Below are 22,109 nucleotides of genomic sequence, written 5' to 3' on the forward strand. Positions count from 1 at the left end.
CTGGATGGCAGGGTCTGGAGGCTGGGACTTCTTTTGGAAAATCAGAGAAAGTAAAGGGAATCAGACCAGGGGGGACAATGGCTGCTCCTCAGCTTCCTGGACAGAGTCGGGGGCCAGTTTTGACAAGGTGATTCAAACACTCCTTTATTGAGTCTGTAAAAATAAATCCCTGTAAACACCGTAAATTGAGAATGTGAAGCTGAGAAGTAGAATCCCAACGGCTTGTGTCCATGGGGGCTGCGGGTCCTCTGAAGAAAGCTGCTTCTGCTCTGGGGTTGTGGTGAGAGGAATGCTGTATATGGTTTCTACCAGAGGAGAGTCCCTCCTGGGGCTGGGGGAGCTCAGTTGCTCTCGCCATCACTGCTGATGATGCCCCGCAGATGTGACCAGTCTGGGGGCGGGGGGCGGGGCCGCTCTTCATCTGAGTCCAAGGTCCTGCGGTACAGCTCCCCTGGTGGGGCTGCTTCTCCTGAAGGGTTCCAGGCTGTGCGTCTGCGTGGCCGGCCTACAGGGCAGGAGAAAGCAGCAGAGTTGTTGGACAAAGTCTGCGTCCTACCTGCCCCTGGGGAGTGGAAGGAAGCCCCTCACCTGAACTGCTGATGATGTTGGTAATGTCCAAAGAGGCCACCTCGGCTGCCTCTTCACGCTGCTCCTTCAGGGCCCGACACTTCTCTAAGGAAGGGTTACCTGGAGCAGAAGCAGCTCATGATCCTCCCTCCCCAGCAGCCAAGTCCCTCTCTGAGGCCCCCAGGGCACAGCCAGCCTCACCCTTCATGCCCAGGGCTTCCAGCTCTGCCCGGAGAACACTCAGGCGTTCCTTGCGTGAGCGGCAGGAACCCAGCAGCTTCTTGTAGTTTCGATAGGCGCCACAGGCCCGGATGTAGCGCTTGAGCCTCCTCACAGCGGGGTGGTCCTCATCAGAGCGACCAGAGCCAGCCTGGCAATGGAAGACAGCAGCTGAAAGCCAAGCCTTCTGGGCTGGAATCAGGGTCTCCCTCTTCCCTGAGGGTGGCTTCCCACCCCATCTTCAACCCTCACCTTCCTGCCTTTACGTTCGGGACTGCCATCTGTAGAAGAGGAGGAGGAACTTCGGGTACTGCCTTTCCTGGAGCTCTTCTTGGAAGGGTGGTTCTTCCTCTCCTTGGGGCTCCCCTCCGCCTCGCTGTCACGCGCTTCCTTCTCCGAGTCACTTGCCTCACCACTGATACTGCCCTCCTTGGCTGTCTTGCCAGTACTTGGTTTCACCTTCCTCGGGCTGTCTTCATCCTCCTCGCTGCTTTCACTCTGCCTTTTCCCAGCCTTCCCCTGGGTCCTGTCTTTGCGCTTCCTCTGTGCTAGGGGCTCTTCATCTTCCTCACTGCTGTCGCCACTGCTTGCTGCCGCTTTCCCCTTCTGTTCCTCTCTGTCCCCCCGGTCTCCCAGAAGTTGTGCTGCCCTGCTTTTCTGCTTACAGCTCCTCTCCTCCCGAACTGACCTTTTCCCTCCACTGCTCTGGGCAGTGGGTTTCCAGTCCTCTTCTTCCTCTCTGTTCTCTTTCTTCTTGGTTAGGGTCTCCTCCTCCTCGCTCTCCTTTTCACTTTCCTGGTGGCTCTTAGCGCCTTTCTTTCCTTCTGTTTTCTTTCCTGGGCCCTGGGCAGGTTCCTCCTCACTGTCCTCACTCTCCTCCCTAGCCTGCTTCCTACTGCCTGAGGCCTTGCCTGGTGCCTGCTTGGTCTTTGTGGGCTTCTTCCTAGTCCTGCCCTTGGACTCCTTTTCCTCCTCCTCTTCACTGCTCTCTTCTTTCCAGACCTTTCTCTTTCTGGCAGAGCCCTCTTCCTCCTCCTCACTGCTCTCCTTCACCACCTCCTCTAATCTGATCTTTGCAGTCAGGTCCCTCTGCTGTTCCTCATCACTGCTCTCAGTTGCTTTCTTTGAGGCTTGATTTGGACTCTCATCCTCGTTTGGAGTGACATCTGCTGCCATCCCATTCTTTGCTGAAGGGTTGAGGTGGTCTGGACTGGAGGCTGTAGAGCTGGGCTCTGAAAAATGGAGAAATGAGAAGGTTGGGACGGTTTCTTCCTGTCCCTTCCCCCTCCACTTGGGACAGGTTGCCTCGAATCCTGCTTTGACGGATGGAAGGAAGGGCAGTAGGAAAAAGCTCTCGGTTTACCGTGTTTCTGGTTCTTAACTCCTGGGCCACGCGACCTCATCTAAGTTCTTGGGACATAGAAAAGATAGCGCCAAGTCGTGTCCGACTCTTGCGACCTACAGACTGTAGCCTGCTAGGCTCCTCTGTCCATGGGATTTTCCAAGCAAGAATACTGGAGTGGGTTGCCATTTGCTTTTCCAAGGGTTCTTCCCGACCCAGAAACTGAACCCAGGTTTCCAGCATTGCAGGCGGATTCTTTACTGACTGAGCTACGCGGGAAACAACATGTCCAATAAATACTTTTTGAATGAACCAACTATGCAGAAGGCACTAACCTGACTCTGAATTGAAGCGTAACCTTTTTCTCTCCGGGTCACGGCAAGGGGCGGGAGACCGCTTCGCCTTTTTGCCAACGTGGAATCTCTCTTCCTTCGCACTCGCTTCATCCACCTGTGTGTGCGTCAAGAGAGCCAAACGTATACCAAGGAAGGGCTCTGCCGCACCCCTCTTAGGCCCCTCCTCCTTGGCCACCACTCCCGCCCGCGGTGGCCCAGGGTCACGCCCACACCTGCATCTTCAGCAGCTCCTCCTCCACCAGCCGCTTCAGCGCCTGCTTCTCCTCAGGTTCCAGGTGGTCGCGGCCCGCGTGAGCCAAGAATCGCCGCCGCACGATGGAGTGCGTAAGCGTGCTGCGGAAACACGTGTCAAGACGGAGTCCTTGTCCCGCCCCTGCCCTTTCCAACCCCAACTCCAACCTCCGGTGCACCTGAGGTCCGGGTGGCCTTGGAAGAAGCTACGGGTGAACTCCTGCATCTCATTCTCCCGCGCCATTTTGCTCCACCTGATATTGGCGGCTCCCGCCTTTTTTCTTCCCGGCCTCCGTCCAAGCGTTTGACAGGAGGATGCGCACGCGCAGTGTCGTGACGCAGGAGACCGTTGCGTGTCGGTCGCGCGCAGCTTGGGCCAAATTTGCCAGACAAAACTTGCTTTTGCCGGGTAGCTGGAGGGTCTCGTGGCTCCTTCCTTTTCTTAGAAGGAATCGCTTTTTAAAGTTCTCGTTAGAAACCGATTTGGAACAGGCTACACCTTTGAGTGTAACGTAATCAAACCGCGACGCTGCCTCAGTTCGTGATCGTGGGCAACAACTAGGCCTCTGTGACTTTGAAGGACAGACGGAAAAGGGCGTCCTCGCCTGAAGACTAGGAATCTCAGGGGGGGAAATGTCTTCTTGTGACTTCAAATCGCTAAACACATTTCGAATCAGTTAAGGGCGCCCTCCAGCGTCCTCCATCTTTGTGACATCACGCTTCGCTTCGGCGCCATCTTTCACGTATCCCCTGGAAGCAACGTTCCTTTCCCGGTATTGCTCCGGAGAGCAGGCCGTGTGGTTAAGATCCCTGAGCGCGGGGCACGCCGGGAGTTGTAGTACCAGCGGAGCCAGCCCTGCCGAGTCCCCGGAAGTTGAGGCGGGAGAGGCAGGGCTGAACCGGCTCGGCGTAGCGGGACTCCGGACTACAGCTGAGGCGCTTCTGTCGGAGCCGGTCATGAACGGTCCGGCGGACGGAGAAGTGGACTACAAGAAGAAATACCGGAATCTGAAGCGAAAACTCAAATTCCTCATCTACGTGAGTGCCGGGGTGGTAAGGTGGTGGGGGGTGAGGCCTGGCGCCGGTAGGTCGTCAGTTTACCTGTGTGTGAAGGGAGCAGGGTGAGTTGTGGTCGGCTTCCAGGCCCAATTTACTATGGCGGTTGGCTCAGCGCGCATCTTGCCCGTGGTACAGGAACACGAGTGCTTCCAGGAGGAACTGAGGAAGGCGCAAAGGAAATTGCTGAAGGTGTCCCGGGACAAGAGGTGAGACATGCTGAGGAAAGGAAGGAAGCCCGAGGGTGATGTGGCTCCTGTACTGCAATCGGACCCCATCCTGGAATGGGCCACAAATGCATGAGGCTGGCTAGACGAGGCGACCGCCCGGAGGACATTGCAGAAGTGGGAATAACCACTCTTGTTCTCCTGGTCTCTTCTCTCAGTTTCCTCCTAGACCGACTTCTGCAGTACGAGAACGTGGATGAAGACTCTTCTGGTGAGCAATGTCATGAAAAATTGGTGGAGGACATGCTCCTGGCACTCCAGCAAGTTTCCTGGGCCCTCCCTTTAGGCCTTGGAGGCCAGGGCAGCCTAGTTGCTGGCCCTCGTCTTCTGCTGTTCTTTCACTGAAGTGTTACTGAGTATCTGCTGTGTTTCAGACACTGAGCTTTGCACACGGGATGCAGTGGTAACCAAGATAGATGAAACCTCTTGGAGTTTGTATTCTAGTTGCCAGGAATAAATAAGCAAAGAAGTAAGTTAGAATTTTAGATTGGAAGGGAATAAAATCAGGGTTAAGTGGTAGTCACTGGAATAGAGTGGGGGTTGATAAGCTTTTTTTGCAGAAGGGCCAAGTAATAAGTGTTTTAGGCTTTGTAGAACATAAACCATTTTTATTGCACCTACTGAGCTCTGCAATGGTAGTTCCGAAACAGCTCTAGGTGTTGTATAAATAAGTGGACATGGATATGTTTCAATAAAACTTTATTTATAAGCACTGAAGTTTGAATTTCATAAAATTTTTACATCATGAGATATCTTTCTTTGGATTTGTCTTTTCCTCTAACCAACAAGTTAAAAATGTAAAAGCCATGGTTAGTTTATAGAGCATACAAAAGCAAATGGCAGGAAACATTTCAAGAGAGGGTCTTTTCAGGAAATAATGTTTGTGCTGGGACCTAGATAGAAAGAAACCTATCTTGTGAAGATGAGTGAGAGATTTCCTAGCAGAGGGAGTCACAAATGAAGATTCTTTGAGGTAAGAGTGTACCAGGTTGTTTGAAGAGCAGAAGAGGTGAAGCCTAAAAAGCAGTGTTCTCAAACTTTTTGAGCACTGTTGACAATTAGTAATATATTTTGCATCATGACGGACCCTCACATACTTCCTTACTTATAAGACAGAATTGAATAAAACAACATTAAGATTACCATACACAGTTCTGATACTTTTTAGACTGATTTTTTTTTCCTCAAAAGTGTTAAATTTGTGACCCACTATTAGGTATGATACCCACAGTTTGAAAAAGCCCTAAGATTGGCCTTTGTGGCCCTCTTTTTGTCATTAGCCAAGTCACATGCAGTCACCTTTCCATGGTATCTAAAGCAGGGATCAGCGAACAGCCAGCCAGGTTGCTTGTTTTTGTAAATAATATCTTGCTAAAACATGCAGCACCCATTCACTTACATATTTTAGAACAGTAGATGAGGTCAGAGAAGTAGAATTGGGCCAGCCCATGTACCTCTTGGCAAAACTTTCAGCTTTTATTCTAGTTTCTCATTGCCTTCCTGTTCCTTCCTGGAGGTCTTTCAGTTAACATCCTGTCGAGGGAGACTTCAGGATAGGCAGCATGAGGGAACCCAGCATGTTCATGGTCAGAGTGGGATATATCTGAGAAGCAAGAGCCAGAGATGTAAGCCACCTTTATATCTCAGAGAAGCCCACAGTGTGGTAAGGGAGATAGCCACACATGACACTACCTGGCACAGCAAGGAGAGCCCTGACTATTGAGAATAGAGAGTTATGGAAGAATCAGCCATCAGCTGGGCCTGAGGGATTCTGGGAGACTTCTCAGAGAGGTAGCACTTAATCTGCTGCTTAAAAGATATCTGAGCAGCGCAAGTGGGAATAGTATATTTCACCTGTAAGTAGTTATTTGTTAAGTGAACCATGGGTCTTCTTGATAGATACCCAACCTGGGGAATGACTTTCGGCTTTGAGAAAACAGGTTGGTGTGATGTGAATACAGTGTGGTTGGGAGACCAGAAAGGTAGGTTGAGGCCATAATAAGAACCATTTCAAATGCTGGCAGACCTCAGTAAGGATGTGATCAGTTTTACATTTAGGTCATGCTAGGGTTGGGGAGGACAGTGGCAGGAGTGGTGAGATTCCTGAGCAGGTGGCTTTGACATAGTGGCGGCCTGACCTTGTGTCAGTTGGAATGGGGAGCAGTAGGTGAAAGTAAGATTTAAGGTGCACATTGCCAGGAGCCTGGATGTGGGGAGTGGAGCAGAGGTAAGTGTTAGACAGCTCAGAGGCAAATAAGAGCATAAAATGGTCAGGAGCCGGAGGCCTGGGTACAAGCTCCAGTCCCACACCTTCATTTCTGAGCCTCAGGGACTGCATCTGGAAGGCAGAGGTGACGCTCTCCTCTTCCTCCTGGAATACTTCTGGAGACAATGAGAGGCAGCAAATGTCAGGCACCTGGTCAGAACCTGGCACATAAGATATGCTTGACAAATGTGTTAGCATGGAGGTGCCGAGCTAGGAATTAGGGTGTAAAGGGCATTTTAAGCAGCTGGGGAAGCTGTGGGCCTCTCCACAGTAGCACCTGTGTGCCCTTCAGGTTCACCAGAGCCCTTCTGTAGAGTTGAGATTACACCCCTCTGGGGTAGATAGGGAATCCCCCTCAGCATCCCTACTGACCAGCCCTTCTTGACAGACTCTGATGCCACTGCATCTTCAGACAACAGCGAGACAGAGGGGACACCCAAGTTGTCAGACACACCTGCCCCTAAGAGGTGAGACGAGTCATCATTCTCTCGGGGAGTTGGGAGGTGGGGAGGGTACAGGCCACCTCTCTGCCTCTGACCCCCTCCCCTGTCCTTTCTCCAGGAAGAGAAGCCCTCCGCTGGGGGGTGCTCCCTCCCCCTCCAGCCTCTCCCTGCCTCCTTCAACAGGGTTTCCCCTTCAGGCCTCAAGGGCCCCCTCCCCATACCTGAGCTCGGTGAGTTGGGGTCAAGGGTGGGAAATGGTCTGATGCCTGGGAAAAGGTGGGCATCGTTTGGGCAGAGGGGCTGGGCCTCAGGATGAAGCCAGCCCAGCACCAAGGACATCTGTCTGGGGGTGGCAAGCAGGTGTCCCTCGGAGGGGTATGAGTCGGGGCTGCCCGCTCCTCTCTGGTGTAGAAACGGGGGACAGGTGTGACTGAGGAGAGCAGACTCCAGGACACAGTCCTGCTGCTGTCCCCTCCTGTCTGTTCTCAGGAGCCACACTCATCACCATATCTTGTTTTTCCATTCTTCCTCCTGTTTGCATTTCTTCCCTCCACCCCCACCCCATCCACTCCATTTCCCATCTCCATCCCCTCACTCCTGCCTGCAGCTGGCTTCCCCCACCTACCCCCCATTCCCTTCTGACTACCTGGCCCTGCAGCTGCCCGAGCCCAGCCCCCTGAGGCCCAAGCGGGAGAAACGGCCCCGCCTGCCCCGGAAACTCAAGGTACCCTGTTTGGGGGACATTAGGGAGGGGCCAAGAACGGCAGGACAGCCATCTGAGGGAGGCTCAAGATGGCTCTAGGCTGGGAGCCTGGCCTAGAACTATGAAGGACTTATGTGGGACTGACTGCTCCCAGGGGCCCAGCCCAGGGCTGGGTGCTGAGGGGTGGGTCCCAAAAGTCCTGGCTTCTGCAACACCAGTCAGGTCAAGCCCAGCCTCGGGGGACACAGAGTAAAGACTGCTGGAGGCCAAGCTCCTTTTCACAGGTGTTCTGTGATCCCAGGGAACCTCCGAGGAGCAATGGAGTTGTGGAATCTAGAATGAAGTCAAGGCTGCACCACTTAAAAACCACGTGACCTTGACCCCCTAGGTCTCAGATTGTGTATGTGAAGGGAGTGATCAGACCACATGAAATCAGCAAGAACTACAGAGTGCCTCCTGTGCACCAGGCACTATTCTAGGTGCAGATACAGTAGTGAGCACAACAAAAATCGCTACCTTCTCAGAGCCCACGTTCTTAAAGGGATAGATGGAAAATAAGCAAGATAAATAGGTCACAGTGTAGAAAAATGGATTCAGGTGAAGAATCCATGTTACAGTTGGGTGGCCAGAAATTTAAAAGGGAATGAGCAGCAGCCCTTTGGCTGTCTAGAAAGTGTTTCATTTAGGAAGGAAGCCAGTGTGGTCAGAGGAAAAGAGTGACCAGAGTGCAAGTCAGAGCAGCACCTGAGGGGCAAGGATATGACTCCAGGCGGTTTGGCCTGAGCAGTTGAAGAAGTGGAGTGGCCCGTCTGAGTCGGGGAGGACTGTGGAAGGAGCAGGTTTGGGAGGGAAGGTGAGTTTGGCTTTGGACATGTTGAGATGCTGTCTGGAAATGCAGCCAGGACAACTGGCTAGTGTGAGCCTGGGCCACGTGGGGTGCATATTTTGAAGTCATGGGCAGGGAGGTCGATGGAGAGGAGAGGCTGGCACCCTGAGTGCCAGAAGAGATGAGGACACAGAGGGCACAGGGCCCTTCCAGCTCTGAGCCAAAGTGATACAGGGACTGGTCTGAGGGCCCTCTATTGGGTAGACTGTAGACTCGAGACTCGAGCCAGAAGTGAAATGGGAGCATGCCTGTGGTAGTCAGGAGTGTGGGTTCTGGAGTTTGAACCCCAGCCCTGCCACTTGTATGACCTTGGCCTTTGAGCCTGGAAAATGAGTGACTGCCCAGCTTCTGTTTCACTCTCCTCAGCAGGGTTTTGGCTTCTGGCTTGTGGGGCGGGCTGGTGGAGAGGGCTCTGGCCGCTGAAACCTGGAGCAGAGGGTGGAGGCGTGGTGTGGGCTTGGCAGTCCGAGGCTCTGAGGTTCTGGGTCCTGAAGCGGAGGTGTGTCAGGAAGCTACGTTCTAGACATGCAGGGCAGAGGGGCCCAGATGAATCACTGTGTGTGGGGGAGAGGGTATATCAGGGAAGGCCTCAAAGAACAGGTAACATCTGAGTCCAGGGTGAGTGAGATTTGGGTATTCAGGCTGGGGCAGTGGTGAAAAGAAGGCAGGGGCATGCGAAAGTGTTGTTTGGGCTGAAGCATGAGTGGCGAGAGGGAAGAACATTGGCAAGAATATAGGGTAGGGTGGCTTGTAGACAGCCAGATGTTCTGCAAGGAGAGGGAGGGTCACTGAAGTTTCTGGCTGTGCGGTGTGAGGAGACAGGAGGGGCAGGTCTGAGGAGCGGGAACACTATGAAGACTGAAGCAGGTCAGTCAGGAGCCTGGGCCTCATCCACGCATGCGCTGTGTGACTTGGGTGGATTGTTTGACTCTGGGAACCTTGCTTCTCTGTTCAGTGGGGTCCCTGTGAGGATGAACTGAGTCAACAGAGAGAAGACACTTAGCCCAGTACCTGGCCCCTGGGAGGCCACAGATAAACATTTGCTGCTGTGGGTCACACTGAGGAGGCCATGGAGGGAATCCAAGCAGAGGGGACTTAGGTAGGGACTCGAAGGGCTGTGGCCAGAGGAGGCGACAGCCATGCCGCTGGCTTTCTCAGTCGCGAGTGCATCTGGTCCTGTGTGTGCATATGGGTGCCTGGCACTGCGTGCGAGGGCACGGTGCAGAGCTGGCCTCCTGCCTGTCATCGGTCTTGGCAGACTCCCATCCCTTGAGGTACAAACCCCCTCTGGCCCTCCATGCCACCCCAGGAACAGCAGTGAGTGGGGGAGATGCCTTGAGAAGCAGAGAGTAGGCCCCCGGGGCCCGAATGAGTTAAAGCAATCGGAAGGGCCACCATGAAGACCACTGCCTTGCCCCCACCCTGGGGCCAGACTGGACACTGCCTGGTGGGAACCTGGGAGGCCTGTGCCTTCAGACCTCCACTCCAGGCCTCCGTTTCCTCTGGCCGATGACCTCTCCTCCCTTCCATTGTGGTCAGAATGGTCAGAGGTCATTAGCGGAAGTCACCTGGCACGTAGTAGGTGTTCAGTTTGTGCCTACAGACAAAGCATGAGGCCCCCAGAGCTCTGGGGAAGATTCAGAAGGACCTGGGGCAGGGGGGCAGCTGGAGGGTTGAGCTGGACAGAGGCCACTTCCCAGACTCAGCACAAAGCAATCAGAAGGGCCGGATTTCTGACCCATAGAAAAGGGCACTCCAGGTGGAGGGACCAGCCTGTTCTCAGGCACTGCCTGTCCCCTGAGGCCCTCGAGTGGAGGAGTGACACGCTCAGGTCTGTGTTTTAGAGAGCTCACTCTGGCTGCAGTGCGGAGGAGGAGCTGGATCTGGGAGAGGCTGAAGGCAGGGATTCCAGTTAGGAGGCTGGTCCCATAGCCCAGGTGAGCTGAGAGGAGGGCCTGGCCCAGGCCAGTGGCTGCGGGGATCCCAAAGAGGGGCCCGTCCCAGACATAAGAGGTAGAAACCTCACATGGTGGGAGGGTTGAAGACCTTGGACACCCTGCACCGCACCAGTGAGCCCCTCAAGAGGAGGAGGGAGAGGAGGCCAGTGAGGCCAGCAATAACTGAGGTGCCCAGAGGCAGGCAGGCAGGCTCCTGACCAGCTCTGACTGCTACTACAGGGGCAGCCACGGTGCCTTACTGGCCAGGGCCAGGCCCAGCCTTTCCTTCCTGGTTTCCTGTGAGACCCCCTCCACCACCACCCTCATCACCACCTCCATCACCACCCCTCACCCCCAGGCACTTGCTGATTTGAGGCTCTGAAGGGGCTGAGGTGGGGCAGGTTCCCTGACTCCAGCCTTGGCTGGCCTGGTATGTCCACTGCCCCTTGAATGAGCCTTTGCCCCCTTCCCTGCCCTTAGAACTCTCGGGGCAGTGCCAGCCCCCTGGAGCTCCCAGTGCCTCCCTGATAAGCCCTCCCTATGTTTCTCCCCCTGCTGCAGATGGCGGTGGGACCCTCTGACTGCCCTGTGGGAGGGCCGCTGACCTTCCCAGGCCGGGGCTCTGGGACTGGGGTGGGGGCAGCCTTGGCCCCCCTACCCCCACCCAAGATGCCCCCCCCTACAATCCTGAGCGCCGTCCCTCGGCAGATGTTCAGTGACGCGGGCAGCGGGGACGACGCCCTGGACGGGGACGACGACCTGGTGATCGACATCCCGGAGTGAGCCCCACTGCCCAACCCCTGCCCAGCCCCCTCAGTGCCAGCACACACGAGCCCCCAACTTCTGCAGAGAAGTTTATTGACGCCCAGTTGCCATGCTACGGCCACGGACACAATCAGAAAAGGCGTAAACATGCATGAATGTCCCGCAGAAGGTGGACCCTCTCCAGGGAGGGCAGGAGTCCTGCCCTCACATCCCAGCCCGATCCAGAGGACAGTTATTTAAAGGAGTGGCCAGGGCCATCTGTTACCTCTCAGAGAGAGAGACCCTGCGGTGGCCCTCCACTTAAAAGGGCAGCTGTACAGGGCTAGGTATTTGTGTGTGTGTGTGTGTGTGTGTTATGTTTTAAATGAAGATTGTGTATTAAAGAAGTGGCTCTTTGTTTTTGTCCTTTTCCGTTTTTGGAAACATTCTCCTCCACACCCCCCCTAATCCGACCTCCTCCTGTAGGGAAGGGGAACGGGCAGCCTGGAGGGGCAGGAGAGAGAAGCAGCAGCCAGGGCCCCGGGCTCTGTTGGACGCCCCCCGCAGGTGTGCTCAGGATGCGTAGTTTGCATATTTGCAGGTTGTAGCAAGTCAGGCAGAAGGAAGTTTGCATATGTGAACATAGATCTCCACAGTCCCTCACAAGAAGACAGACCCACCGTCACGGAGACTCTCACGAAATAAGACAGGTAGTGTGGGGTGGGGTATCCACCCCGTGTAAACGTGCAACACACTCGTGCGAAGGTTGGGTACTGGACCCGGCCCCCTTGGGGGCCACTCAGGCTGAGGGCAGAACCCCAGCCGCGGGGGGCAGCTGGCTGGTCAGAGTGTGCCAGCGCTCCAGGGCTGTGTCCGGCTGCTGCAGACAGTCGCTCCAGTGCTTCCTGGCCTCTCCCCGGGCGCCTGGCCCCAGGGAAACGCCACCTGGGGAGCAGCAGAGGCAGGCAAGATCAGGGCCTGGTTGGCTGCCAGGCTGCCCTCCATCGGGCACCACCCGGCAGGCTCCTCCCTTACCGATGAAGTCGTTGGATTTGCCAATGTCATAGTCCCAGACTGTGACTTCCAGAGTCTTGGTGGCCAGAGTGGAGAGCTCCATGTCGTAGAAGAACTCCTGGGACAGGGCAGGGCACACTCCGTGAGGCACTGCCCCCAGCCCCAGCCCGCCCCCCCAATTTCCAGTCTCGGTCCCCTTCACCTCATTAAATTCCGGGTTGAGCGTCTTCTTCTTCACGCATGTTTTATGCTTGGATTTCTTATCCACATCTGGCCTCAGGTACCTGCCAAGGAGTGGGGGGAATGGGACTTGGGGGGGTTGGGGGCAGGTAGGTCAGAGACAGGCCAGACCCCAGAGGAGGATGGGGCTGGGGGCACGTCCCTGGGGAGGGGAGGACAGGCCTCAGGACAGGGCAGGAGCTCACGTCTTGACATAGGGGTCGGAGTAGCCATTGACATCCATGGCAGCCAGGTGGGCGCAGCGCACGATGCCCACCAGCAGCCCGCGGCGCCGAGAGCTGTAGCTGAGGCTCAGTAGGATGCGCCCACGCTCTTCCAGCAGCCCTGGCCCCTGCTCCGCCTGCTCCAGCTGCGGGCAGACATGGGGGTCAGCGGCACCCCCACCACCTCCCACCAGAAGCTGTCCCCGTGAGTGGCTCACCTCCTTCAGGTAACAGGAGATGCCCCTCAGCGCCGCAGACATGGAAGAGGGTGAAGCCAGCTGAGGGGGTGGAGAGAAAGTTCTGGAAACCTGGTCTCCCCTGGGCCCCCTTGCCGTGGTACCCCACTGCCCCACACAGACCGGGACCTGGCGCTCAAGGCAGATGTTAAAATGCTTCTTCTGTGAAGGCTTGAGGCGGCGGAGGGGTACTCGGATCTCCCCGATGAACTCGTTGTGGCTCAACTTGTCTTCATCACAGACGGAGATCCTGGTGGGGAACTGTAGGGTCAAGGCCCCCTGGGGTATCTGAGCCCCACTCCAAGGTGGGAGAAAGGTCCCAACTGAATTTTGAGCACCCGAGACTGGTCCCAGCTCTGCTCTCAATACTCGGTTGTTAGTCGCTCAGTTGTGTCCTACTCTTTGCGACCCCATGGACTGTAGCCCTCCAGGCTCCTCTGTCCATGGGATTTCCCAGGCAAGAATACTGGAGTGGGTTGCCATTTCCTCCTCCGGGGGATCTTGCCAACCCAAGGGTTGAACCCGGGTCTTCTGCATTACAGGCAGATCCTTTATTGTCTGAGTCACGAAACCCCTCACTTGTAAAACAGCTATCTCCAGCACCAGGCCTGGAGCTTGGGGAGGATGCTTTGATTTGCCTGTGCCTCAGCCCCTCCCTTTCCAGCTGCTCAGGCTGTCCCTGCCCATCAGGACCTGCTCAGCTTGCTGAGGAAACCCTCACAACTCTTGGGAACACTGCCCCCTCCCCACTACACACACATAACTGCCTCCATTCAGGGCCTGGGGACACGATCCAACTGAACGTGCACAGCGTGTGCGCTGGTGAATATCGGACGTCAGAGCCAGAAGGGCCTGGAAGAGCCTTGTGCAGTCAGACCAGGAGCCCACTCCTGCCCCTCTGGAGCCCTTGTCCTTTACTCTGTGGAGCAGGAGCCAGCCTAGGAGATACTCATGAGCCCAGGAATTAAAAGATAGCGCTTTGGGACTTCTCTGGTGGTCCAGTGGCTAAGACTCCATGCTCCCAATGCAGGGGGCCTGGGTTCCATCCCTCGTCAGGGAACTGGATCCCACATGCTGCAACTAAGGTCAACTGAGACCTGACAGAACCAAATAACTTAAAAAATACTGCTTTTACTTCCATCCATCCCCCTCCACAGCCCCCTGCCCTGCCTTCAGCTGTGATGCTTCTGAACAGCTCTGTCCTGTAGGGATGTTCAGTTCCCAGCTCTGCCACACAGCGATGGCATGACCTTGAGCGAGTCACTTAACCTCCCTGAACCTCATTCCCATCCTGTCCCTTGAGACCTCACTCCTTAGAGATGTCAGGGATACATGGGCAACAACAGGCTCATAGGTCTGACTTGAGTCAGGGACTCTGAGAAGGCATCCCAGTGTCCAGGGAAAGACTGCAAGAGGAGGCAGAGCCTCGGATGACGAGTGGGGTTCAGGCCGGCAGAGAGAGGAGGCAGAAAGAGGCACAGCACACAAAGGTCGGGAGTGAAGAACCCTCACAAGAGGGCAGTCCTCGGAGGAGCAGTAGGAGACATTTGGGGGAGGGGGGTGGCAGGAAAGTCAGGGAAACATTTTGGCCTGCTCCTGAAGCGGGGTGGGGAGCCACTGATGGTTCTGGAGCATCTGATGGCTTAAGGGGAGGTGGGTCAGCCAACCAAAGAAGGTTCCAATGAGAGCTGTCCCCAAGGAGGTGCTGAGCTGGAATGCTCGGGACTGGGGAGGATGGACCCCTCACCTGAGCACCTTGTGCGTGATGTCATCAACTGTGATCCCGCTATACGTCAGGTCCTCGTTCCACACGGGATTCAGCGTGTTCCTCTGAGTCTTAGTTTTTAGTTTATTGGCCTTAGGTGAGGGGATGAAGGATTCACAGTACATGTCCTCCAGACCCACAGAGGCTGGAAAAGGTTGGGAACCCACAAGCTGGGGGGACTAGTGGAGGGGAGAGGCCAGCCAGTACCTTGCAGGCTCCAGGCAGCAGGTGCAGCTTGACATAGGGGTCGGCCAGGCCATTGAAATCCATGGGCTTGAGGCCCTGGGGAGGACGAGACGGAAGACGGCTGTGAGCTCCAGGCCTGCCAGCCCACCTACCTTCTCCCTCTCTGTCTCTCTACAGTGTGGACACTTAGGGGCTGGAGGGGAGGAGCAGGAATTAGGCCTGGGGAAGGGAAGGGAGTGGAGAAGGGAAAGGCTATTCCAGTATTCTGTTCTGGAGAATTCCATAGACTTTAGAGTCCATGGGGCGCAGAGTCAGACACGAGGAAAGGGAGAACGGAAACCCACCCCTCTCAGGATAGGAGGCCAGCAGGGGGAGGCAGAGAGTACCCACCTTAGCCCTGAGGATACTACAGTGCAGAGTGCAGGAAGCCTGGTCATAAAGAAGGTCAAACTCCAGCGTGCCCAGGGCAGCTGGAGGAAGAGAGAGAAGAGCTCACCTGAGCGAGTGCAGAAAGACAAGGTGTGTGTGAGAGCCGGGTGGGCAGCCCCGCTCTGTGCGCCAGCCGTGAAAGTGCGTGCGTGTCTGCGGCTGTCAGCCCGCGAGCCTGTGCGCGTCTGGGTCCCTGGCTGGGCTGCAACTGGGGCTGTGTGGGTGGTTGAGTGTCTCAGCAGAAATATTGAATATTGAGCCTTGCTGAAGCTGTAATCTCCACTCCGACTGCAGCTGTGGCAGCAGTGCCCGCCGCCTCCCCACCCCCAGCAGAGCCCAGGCCCTTCCCACCAGCCTGGAGGCCCCCAGGAGTGCCCTGGGCCCTTCAAGCCCCCAGACTCACTGGTATCATCCGAGTCGTAGCTGTCCACCTCGGCTCCCTCCTCGGGCGTGGTGGCCCCAAGGAGGGCCGCCGGGGGGGCCAGGGCCAGGGGGGCCAGATGAGAAGGGGCCTCTCCGAAGCCCCCGCCACCCCCTTCGAGGCTGGGTCCCCGGCGGGGGAAGTAGTCGGAGATCTGGCGGATGGGCCGGATGGGCCCTGGGCACACGTTGATGGCCATGTGCTCCTGGATGTTGATGGCCATGCGGTCGCCCCTGCGGCCCCTCATGAAGCACCCCTAGCTTGGGGAGGGAGAGAGCGTGAGCCCCGGGCTGGCTGAGTCCTCAAACCTCCTGTCTGCTGGCTGAGGGCCAGGCGGCAACCACCAGGGTCTGAGGGCCCTCACTGGCCTCCCTTCCTGGGCGCTGAGGGAGAGGGCAGCCTGTGCCAGCCGACGGGCAGGCAGGAGGCCTAGGCCCTCCAGACCCTGAGCTGTGCTCTCCCTGGGGGCCAGGCTGGCAGCCACTGCCCGAAGAGAGGTCCTGGCTCCAGCACAACCTTGCCCACCTACCTCTAGACTGTCCCCTGTCCTCATCCCAGTTCCTGCCCCTCATTCTGGGCTTCTGTCTGCTCTGGGCCCTGCCGACCCCTCAAACGGCCCCCATAAGCCCCCTCCTCTCCCTCTCTGAGGCTCTGGCCATCCTTCTGCACCAGGCGCTGGTCTGGTCTGGGTGTCACCCGCCCCTTAGGTTCTCACTTCCCACAGTCCCTTCATTCACCCTCAGGGTCTGCCTGCTGGCTGGTCCCCCACCTGCGGCCCAAGGTGGGGACCCCCACCTCAGATGCTTCCTCCTGGGATCGGATCTCCAGCGGAGCCAGGAACTGCAGCCTCCGGAGAGCCGAAAACCCCCCGGAGGCACACACAGGCTTACACACACACGCTCACCCTCACCCTCTCGTCCCCGGCAGCCCAGCCCCCAGCACCTATCTGTGCGCCTCCAACAGGTGCCCAAGCACTGGGGGGCCAGCGGGTGCGGGCTGGGCGGTGGCGGCCGGCGATTCCCAGGGCGGCCGGCGAGAAGAGAGCCGAGTCCGGCAGTCTGAGCCGAGCGGGAGGGAGAGCCGGAGAAAGTGCGGGGAGGAGGGGGTGAGCGAGGTGGAGGCTAGGAGGCAGCCGGCGCGGGTGGCGGGGGGCGGGGAGGGGCGGCCGGAGGCTGGGGAGGGGGCGGGACTCTCCCGCCGGCGCCCTCCCCGGCACACTTAAGGAGCGCACCCGGCGGCACAAACACTCACGGGCAGGCTGGCACACGCATCTTGCACGGACACTCCCGCGCACACGCCTGTGCCCACGTGCGCACGCTCACAGTCATGCACAAACCCAGACACGCGCTGGCACACTTACCCCGGAGAACTTCGCAGACACACGCTCGCAAACACACGGACAACCTGCGCCACCAGGAACCCTCAGCGAGAACAGCCCGGTGTTCCCCAACTCCTCCCTGAAGACCCGAGCCCCCGCGCCCAGCACGCGGAGCCTCGCTCCGCAGCTCTCTGCTAGCTTCCGTCCCGGGTCTCCAGGGCAGACCACCGGCCTAGTTGCCATGGCGACGCCGGATCATCCTACCCACCACCCCCCCCGCACCTCGCCAGTCCTCACGCCCCTCCCCCGCGGAGGAGGGGGGAGGGTGTCTAGCCTCCCCTATCAATATCCGTAGGGGCGGGGCCTGTGAGGCGGGGCTTAGAGAACCGCAATGACCCAGGAGCGGGCTGGGTAAGGGGATCTGATCCTCCTGCGGTCCCTGGTTTGCGATCTCGCGCCCCGGCCCCTGGCTGGGAAACCTCACAGTTTGAGGCCAGAGGCTGTGGCTCACCTCACGCTTCCATCCTTTGACTTGTCAGGCTTCTTTCTTTGGACCCAACCCAGCTCCCGAGGATCCCTGTCTGCTGCTTAGGGCTGGCATCTCCTTTGGGAATCCATTCTCTCACCTTCCCACTTGCAGTCTGACCCTCAGGTGCAGCGGGGCACAGGGCTTCGTTCTAAATGCCCCAGAGCCCTGCAGGCCTTCCTTCTCCTCTCCTTCTCTCACCTGAGCCCAGCACCTACCTGTCAGTCTAACTCCAGTCTTTGATCTTGGCTCTCTTCTCTCCCAAACTTGCCAGCCCCCAATGACAAAGTCCTCACGGTGACCTTCAAGGTCCTTCAGCCTAAGACTGTGACTTCTCCCGTCTCATCCCCCTTATTCATCTTGCTGGCTTTCAGGAACTTTACTTGCAGTTCCTAGAACATACCTGGGTCTCTCAGTCCTGCAGAACTTTGTTCACCCAAGTTCCTCAGCCTGGAAGATCTTTCCTTTTTTCAGAGGGCACCTTGGACCCCCTCTTCCTAAGATGCATCCCCCACACCCCCAACCCAGCCCCCAGCTTCCTGAGCTCTTACAGCCTCAGCTCTGGTGATGCTGGTATGTCATGCCTGTTTACATTTCTGTCTCCACTACCACTGAGGAACAGAGGCTATCCCAAGCTGGGCCTGGCACTAGGTTGTCATCATTAACTATTGTGATTTTAAATTGTGTAGCAATGTGAATATACTTAATATTGCTGAATCTGGTGCTTGAAAACGGCTAAGATATTGAGTTGGCCATAAAGTTTGTCTTTTTCTGTAACATTTTAAGGAAAAACTCGAATGAACTTTTTGGCCAACCCAGTATAACTATTCATCCACCCCGCTTTTTTTTGGCTGCTCTGTGTGGCATGCAGGACCTTAGTTGCCTGGCCAGACTCGGGCCCTCTGCAGTGGGACGGTGGAGCCTTACCACTGGACTTGCAGGGAAGTCCCTATCCCATTTTTTTTTAAGTAAAGGAAATGTTACACCAAACTACACTGAGATACCACTTGTCACTGATCACATGGTAAACATCAGAGCAAATGTTCACGCACAATGTTGATGAGGCTGTGAGTAAATGGGCACCATCTCTGTAACCACTGTTAGACTCTTTGATCCAGAAATTCCACTTTTAGGATTTGGCCCATGAGCAAAATAATAGAAGCTCAAGATTATCAACTGCACCATATCTGCCATGGCAAAAGATTGGAAATAACTTAAGTGTCCATCTGATTCAATCAGTTATGACACAGTTTCACACAATGAAGTAGCATGCAGCTATGACAATGAGGCTGTTTAGGTACTTACACAGAATCATCTTCACAATCTCATGGTAACTGAAAAAAGTAAGCTACAGAGGAGCATGACTGGAATACTGCCATTGAGTAAAAAAAGAGAGACAACTTATATATGTTTATTTGTGCATAAATTTATGGAAGGCTGCACAGGAAAATGGTAGCTCAGGTGACCACTGAGGAGGCTGTCATGAGGCAGGTGAGGGCAGGAATAGGAAATGTTTATTTGTACCATGTGCATATGTTACCTACTCAAAAGAATACATTAAAATAGCATCTTTTTAAAGATAATTTTATGTATTTATTTTGGCTGTGTTGGGTCTTCACAGCTGCTTGGACTTTGCCCTAGTTTCAAGGAACAGAGGCTACTCTCTGGTGTGCGGGCTTCTCCTTGCACTGGCTTCTCTTGTGGAGCGCAGGCTCTAGGGCACTGGGCTTTAGTAGTTGAGGGGTGGGCTCAATAGTTGTGGTTCCCGGGCTCTAGAGCACAGGCTAAAGAGTCGTGGTGCACAGGCTTAGTGACTCCACGGCATGTGGGATCTTTCCAGATTGGGGATCAAACCTGTGTCTCCTGCATTGGCAGGCAAATTATTTACTACTGAGCCACCAGGGAAACCCTGAAATAATATCTTTTTAAAATAAAAGCAGCCATAAGGCTTCCTTTGACTTTCTCCAGGATAAGAAATGAGGCAGGACTAAGGGAGATGCTATCTGTGATCAGAGCTGGTGAGTTTGAGGAAAAGCAGACCTAGGTCTGCAGTGAGAGGAGGGACGAGCTGGGCGAGAAGCCCACACCTGCTTCTCTGCTGCTTTCTTCTCATGGGGCTTAGTGCGGACCCATCATGGGGCATCCAGAAAGCCTTGTTGCAGGAAGGTGAGGATGAGGCTGGAGTGCTGGCTGGTTGCAGGGGGACATACAGACAGTGCTGAGCCCTGGTATGTCTAGAGGTGGAAAGGCTTTTCATCCATCCATTAAGCCAATAAATATTTATTGAATACCTACTCTATATTGTGGTGCTACGGCTATGACCAAGATCGATGATCTCTGGTTTCACAGGCTTGCAGGGGAAATAGACAAATGCACAGACAACTCCAGTGCAGTGAGACTGATGCGGTGATGGGGGATGGTCAGAAAATTCAGGTTCCTTCCCAGGGAAAGTGTTGTCTCAGATGAGACTTGGGAGATGAGGAAGAATTTCTGGGTCAAGTAGGGGGCAAGAGAGAGGGAGGCAGAGGTGTGTGCAAAGTCTGAGGTATGCTGAGGAAGGGAAGCCAGGAAAGAACTGAAGTGGGTAGGTAGACAAGAGACTCACAGATCAGGGTAAGAGTTTCAAGGGAAGCCACTGGAGGGTTTTAAGTAGTGAATCCGTGTGTTCTGGTTTGTTCTCAATGGGGGAAGAGCGGATAGAGATAATGCAGTCCACAAAACTTTGCAATAAGCCAAATGAGACATGGGGTTGGCTTGAATGAGAAGAGGGAAGTAGATGAACTTGAGATTTAGTTTGAAAATTGAGCCAACAGTTCTTTTTAAAATATATATTTTTTACTTACTTATTTGGCTGTGCCGGGTCTTAGCTGAGGCAACTTTTTTTCTTTTTTTTTTCAGTTGCTCAGTCATGTCCAACTCTTTGCGACCCCATGAATCACAGCACGCCAGGCCTCCCTGTCCATCACCAACTCCCGGAGCTCACTCAAACTCATGTCCATCAAGTCGGTGATGCCATCCAGCCATCTCATTTTCTGTCGTCCCCGTTTCCTCCCACCCCCAATCCCTCCTAGCATCAGACTCTTTTCCACTGAGTCAACTCGTCGCATGAGGTGGCCAAAGTATTGGAGTTTCAGCTTTAGCATCAGTCCTTCCAATGAACACCCAGGATTGATCTCCTTTAGAATGGACTGGTTGGATCTCCTTGCAGTCCAAGGGACTTTCAAGAGTCTTCTCCAGCACCACAGCTCAAAAGCATCAATTCTTCGACAATCAGCTTTCTTCACAGTCCAACTCTCACATCCATACATGACCACGGGAAAAACCATAGCCTTGACTAGACAGACCTTGGTTGGCAAAGTAATGTCTCTGCTTTTTAATATGCTATCTAGGTTGGTCATAACTTGCTGGATTTTTTTTTTTTTTTAGTTGCTCCTTGGGAACTCTTAGTTTCAGCACACAAGACCTACTTCCCTGACTAGGGATCAGACCCAGGCCGCCTGCATTGGGAGCGTAGAGCCTTAGCCACCAGACCACCAGGGAAGTCCTGAAGCAACAGGCCTTGATTATGGGTTTATTAGGAGAGAAACAGGGAGGGGTTTGAGGCAATTCTTAAGTTTTTATGATTAGCAAAACATCTAGAACAACAGCGAGCTCGTTTGCTGCAATGGGAAGAAGGTGCAGGTTTGGGATAGGAGAATTGAGAGCTGTGCTTGGAATCTACTGAGTTTGAGATGTTTTTGGACAAAGCCATGAAGCAGGAAGTTGGGTAGGGGAGTCTGGAGCTCAGAGGAGAGGGCTGGGCTGGAAATATACATCTGTGAGTCACCAGCATATAGATAGTATTTAAAGCCATGCGACTGGATGAGATCACCTAGAGAGAGAGGGTATAGATAGAAAAGAGAAGGTCCAAGCCAGAGCAGCTTAGAGGGGGAGGAGTCAAGAAAATCAGTGAGTGCCTAGAGGCAGGAATGTGTGCACTCTGCTGAAAGTCAGAACCAACAGAGAAGTAAGGGTTTGACTTGGCAAGATATGGGGCCCTTGGTGCACTGACCGGAAGTGACTTCAGTGGAATGGTGGGGACGAAGCCAGTTGTGAAAAGTTTGAAGGATGCATTAAAGCTGAGTGAGCAATGACAGAAAGTGTAGACAGCCTCTTAGGGTTAGTCTGTCTACACTCAAATAACGTGCATCCCTGAGTTCTCTCTCCTCTGTGGTCCCCCAGGGCAGAGACCATGCCCTTGTGATTTCTATCTAAGCCATAAATGGAGTCCAGCACATAACAGGAGCTCGATACATTTATTTAATGGTTGGATGAATAAATGAATGGATAATTCACTGCTTGTGTCCAAAGGGCCTTTTCTGGCAGAGAGGACAGCTGTGTTCCTTTGAGGCAACTCAGGAAACTGTCAAATCCACTCCAAAGGCTAAATTAAGAGTCTGGACCCCTTCTCCCAGGACCCCTTCTCCCAGCTAAGCCCTGGAGGGCAACTGCCTACAGGCCTGCAGAGGGAGCCCTGGGCCAGAGCTAGGAATCAGGCTGAGTCCCTGCTGCCCCTCACATGACACTGGGCAAGTCACTTCCTTTTTCTGAGAAGAGATACATGTAGGGTTCAATCCCTGGGTCAGGAAGATCCCTTGAGAAGGAAATGGCAACAAATTCCAGTACTTTTGCCTGGAAAATCCCATGGACAGAGAAGAGCCTGGTAGGCTGCAGTGCATGCGGTCACAAAGTGGGACATGACTGAGCACACACACACACAGAGCCAGTCCCGCAGAAGGCCCCGTAGATGTTAGT

The 22,109-nt window shown here is 55.0% G+C and overlaps 3 protein-coding genes across 7 annotated transcripts; 1 reads left to right on the forward strand and 2 right to left on the reverse strand.

The window, feature by feature from the left end:
• Positions 1-277: 277 nt before the first annotated feature.
• HIRIP3 (HIRA interacting protein 3) lies at positions 278-3,025 on the reverse strand. Of its 2 annotated transcripts, none has more exons than XM_055409811.2 (7): positions 2,895-3,025; positions 2,697-2,817; positions 2,464-2,578; positions 1,039-2,018; positions 769-937; positions 589-687; positions 278-505 (listed from the first exon to the last, which is right to left on the reverse strand). In XM_055409811.2, exons 1-7 carry the CDS (start codon positions 2,957-2,959, stop codon positions 342-344), a joined length of 1,713 nt encoding a protein of 570 aa, XP_055265786.2. In that variant the 5' UTR covers positions 2,960-3,025; the 3' UTR covers positions 278-341. The 2 variants fall into 2 exon arrangements, with proteins under 2 accessions (XP_055265786.2, XP_088689226.1); XM_088833100.1 differs by having other exon boundaries at positions 2,460-2,578; positions 2,695-2,817.
• On the forward strand, positions 2,883-11,384 carry INO80E (INO80 complex subunit E). Of its 3 annotated transcripts, XM_088833105.1 has the most exons (8): positions 2,885-3,753; positions 3,910-3,980; positions 4,157-4,209; positions 6,653-6,731; positions 6,826-6,937; positions 7,315-7,431; positions 10,141-10,233; positions 10,795-10,928. In XM_088833105.1, exons 1-7 carry the CDS (start codon positions 3,673-3,675, stop codon positions 10,210-10,212), a joined length of 585 nt encoding a protein of 194 aa, XP_088689231.1. In that variant the 5' UTR covers positions 2,885-3,672; the 3' UTR covers positions 10,213-10,233; positions 10,795-10,928. The 3 variants fall into 3 exon arrangements, with proteins under 3 accessions (XP_055265797.1, XP_088689231.1, XP_055265796.1); XM_055409821.2 differs by lacking the exon at positions 10,141-10,233 and having other exon boundaries at positions 2,886-3,753; positions 10,795-11,384; XM_055409822.2 differs by lacking the exons at positions 7,315-7,431; positions 10,141-10,233 and having other exon boundaries at positions 2,883-3,753; positions 10,795-11,384.
• A 250-nt stretch (positions 11,385-11,634) lies between these two features.
• On the reverse strand, positions 11,635-15,962 carry DOC2A (double C2 domain alpha). Of its 2 annotated transcripts, XM_088833101.1 has the most exons (10): positions 15,454-15,962; positions 15,012-15,091; positions 14,643-14,717; positions 14,418-14,527; positions 12,794-12,920; positions 12,653-12,712; positions 12,417-12,580; positions 12,194-12,275; positions 12,013-12,109; positions 11,635-11,922 (listed from the first exon to the last, which is right to left on the reverse strand). In XM_088833101.1, the coding sequence occupies exons 1-10, from the start codon at positions 15,716-15,718 to the stop codon at positions 11,777-11,779; spliced, it is 1,206 nt and encodes a 401-aa protein (XP_088689227.1). In that variant the 5' UTR covers positions 15,719-15,962; the 3' UTR covers positions 11,635-11,776. The 2 variants fall into 2 exon arrangements, with proteins under 2 accessions (XP_088689227.1, XP_055265787.1); XM_055409812.2 differs by having other exon boundaries at positions 11,635-12,109.
• Positions 15,963-22,109: the final 6,147 nt, after the last annotated feature.

Source organism: Moschus berezovskii, chromosome 27, assembly GCF_049115385.1.
Source record: "Moschus berezovskii isolate FMDL1 chromosome 27, NW_MosBer_1.0, whole genome shotgun sequence".
NCBI classification, from domain to species: Eukaryota; Metazoa; Chordata; class Mammalia; order Artiodactyla; family Moschidae; genus Moschus; species Moschus berezovskii.

What these genes read in the sequence shown, in the direction of transcription:
- HIRIP3 (XM_088833100.1), bottom strand. Translation starts at nt 2,959, where the DNA reads ATGGCGCGGGAGAATGAGATGCAGGAGTTCACCCGTAGCTTCTTCCAA. An exon ending in TTCAATTCAGAGTCAGGTTA is followed by an intron (nt 2,019 to 2,459) that starts GTGCCTTCTGCA and finishes TCCATTTTTCAG; the next exon opens with AGCCCAGCTCTACAGCCTCC. An exon ending in CAACATCATCAGCAGTTCAG is followed by an intron (nt 506 to 588) that starts GTGAGGGGCTTC and finishes CCTGCCCTGTAG; the next exon opens with GCCGGCCACGCAGACGCACA.
- INO80E (XM_055409821.2), top strand. Translation starts at nt 3,673, where the DNA reads ATGAACGGTCCGGCGGACGGAGAAGTGGACTACAAGAAGAAATACCGG. An exon ending in CGTGGATGAAGACTCTTCTG is followed by an intron (nt 4,210 to 6,652) that starts GTGAGCAATGTC and finishes CCTTCTTGACAG; the next exon opens with ACTCTGATGCCACTGCATCT. An exon ending in GCCTGCCCCGGAAACTCAAG is followed by an intron (nt 7,432 to 10,794) that starts GTACCCTGTTTG and finishes CCCCTGCTGCAG; the next exon opens with ATGGCGGTGGGACCCTCTGA.
- DOC2A (XM_055409812.2), bottom strand. Translation starts at nt 15,718, where the DNA reads ATGAGGGGCCGCAGGGGCGACCGCATGGCCATCAACATCCAGGAGCAC. An exon ending in CTACGACTCGGATGATACCA is followed by an intron (nt 15,092 to 15,453) that starts GTGAGTCTGGGG and finishes CTCTTCCTCCAG; the next exon opens with CTGCCCTGGGCACGCTGGAG. An exon ending in TCCGACCCCTATGTCAAGAC is followed by an intron (nt 12,276 to 12,416) that starts GTGAGCTCCTGC and finishes ACTCCTTGGCAG; the next exon opens with GTACCTGAGGCCAGATGTGG.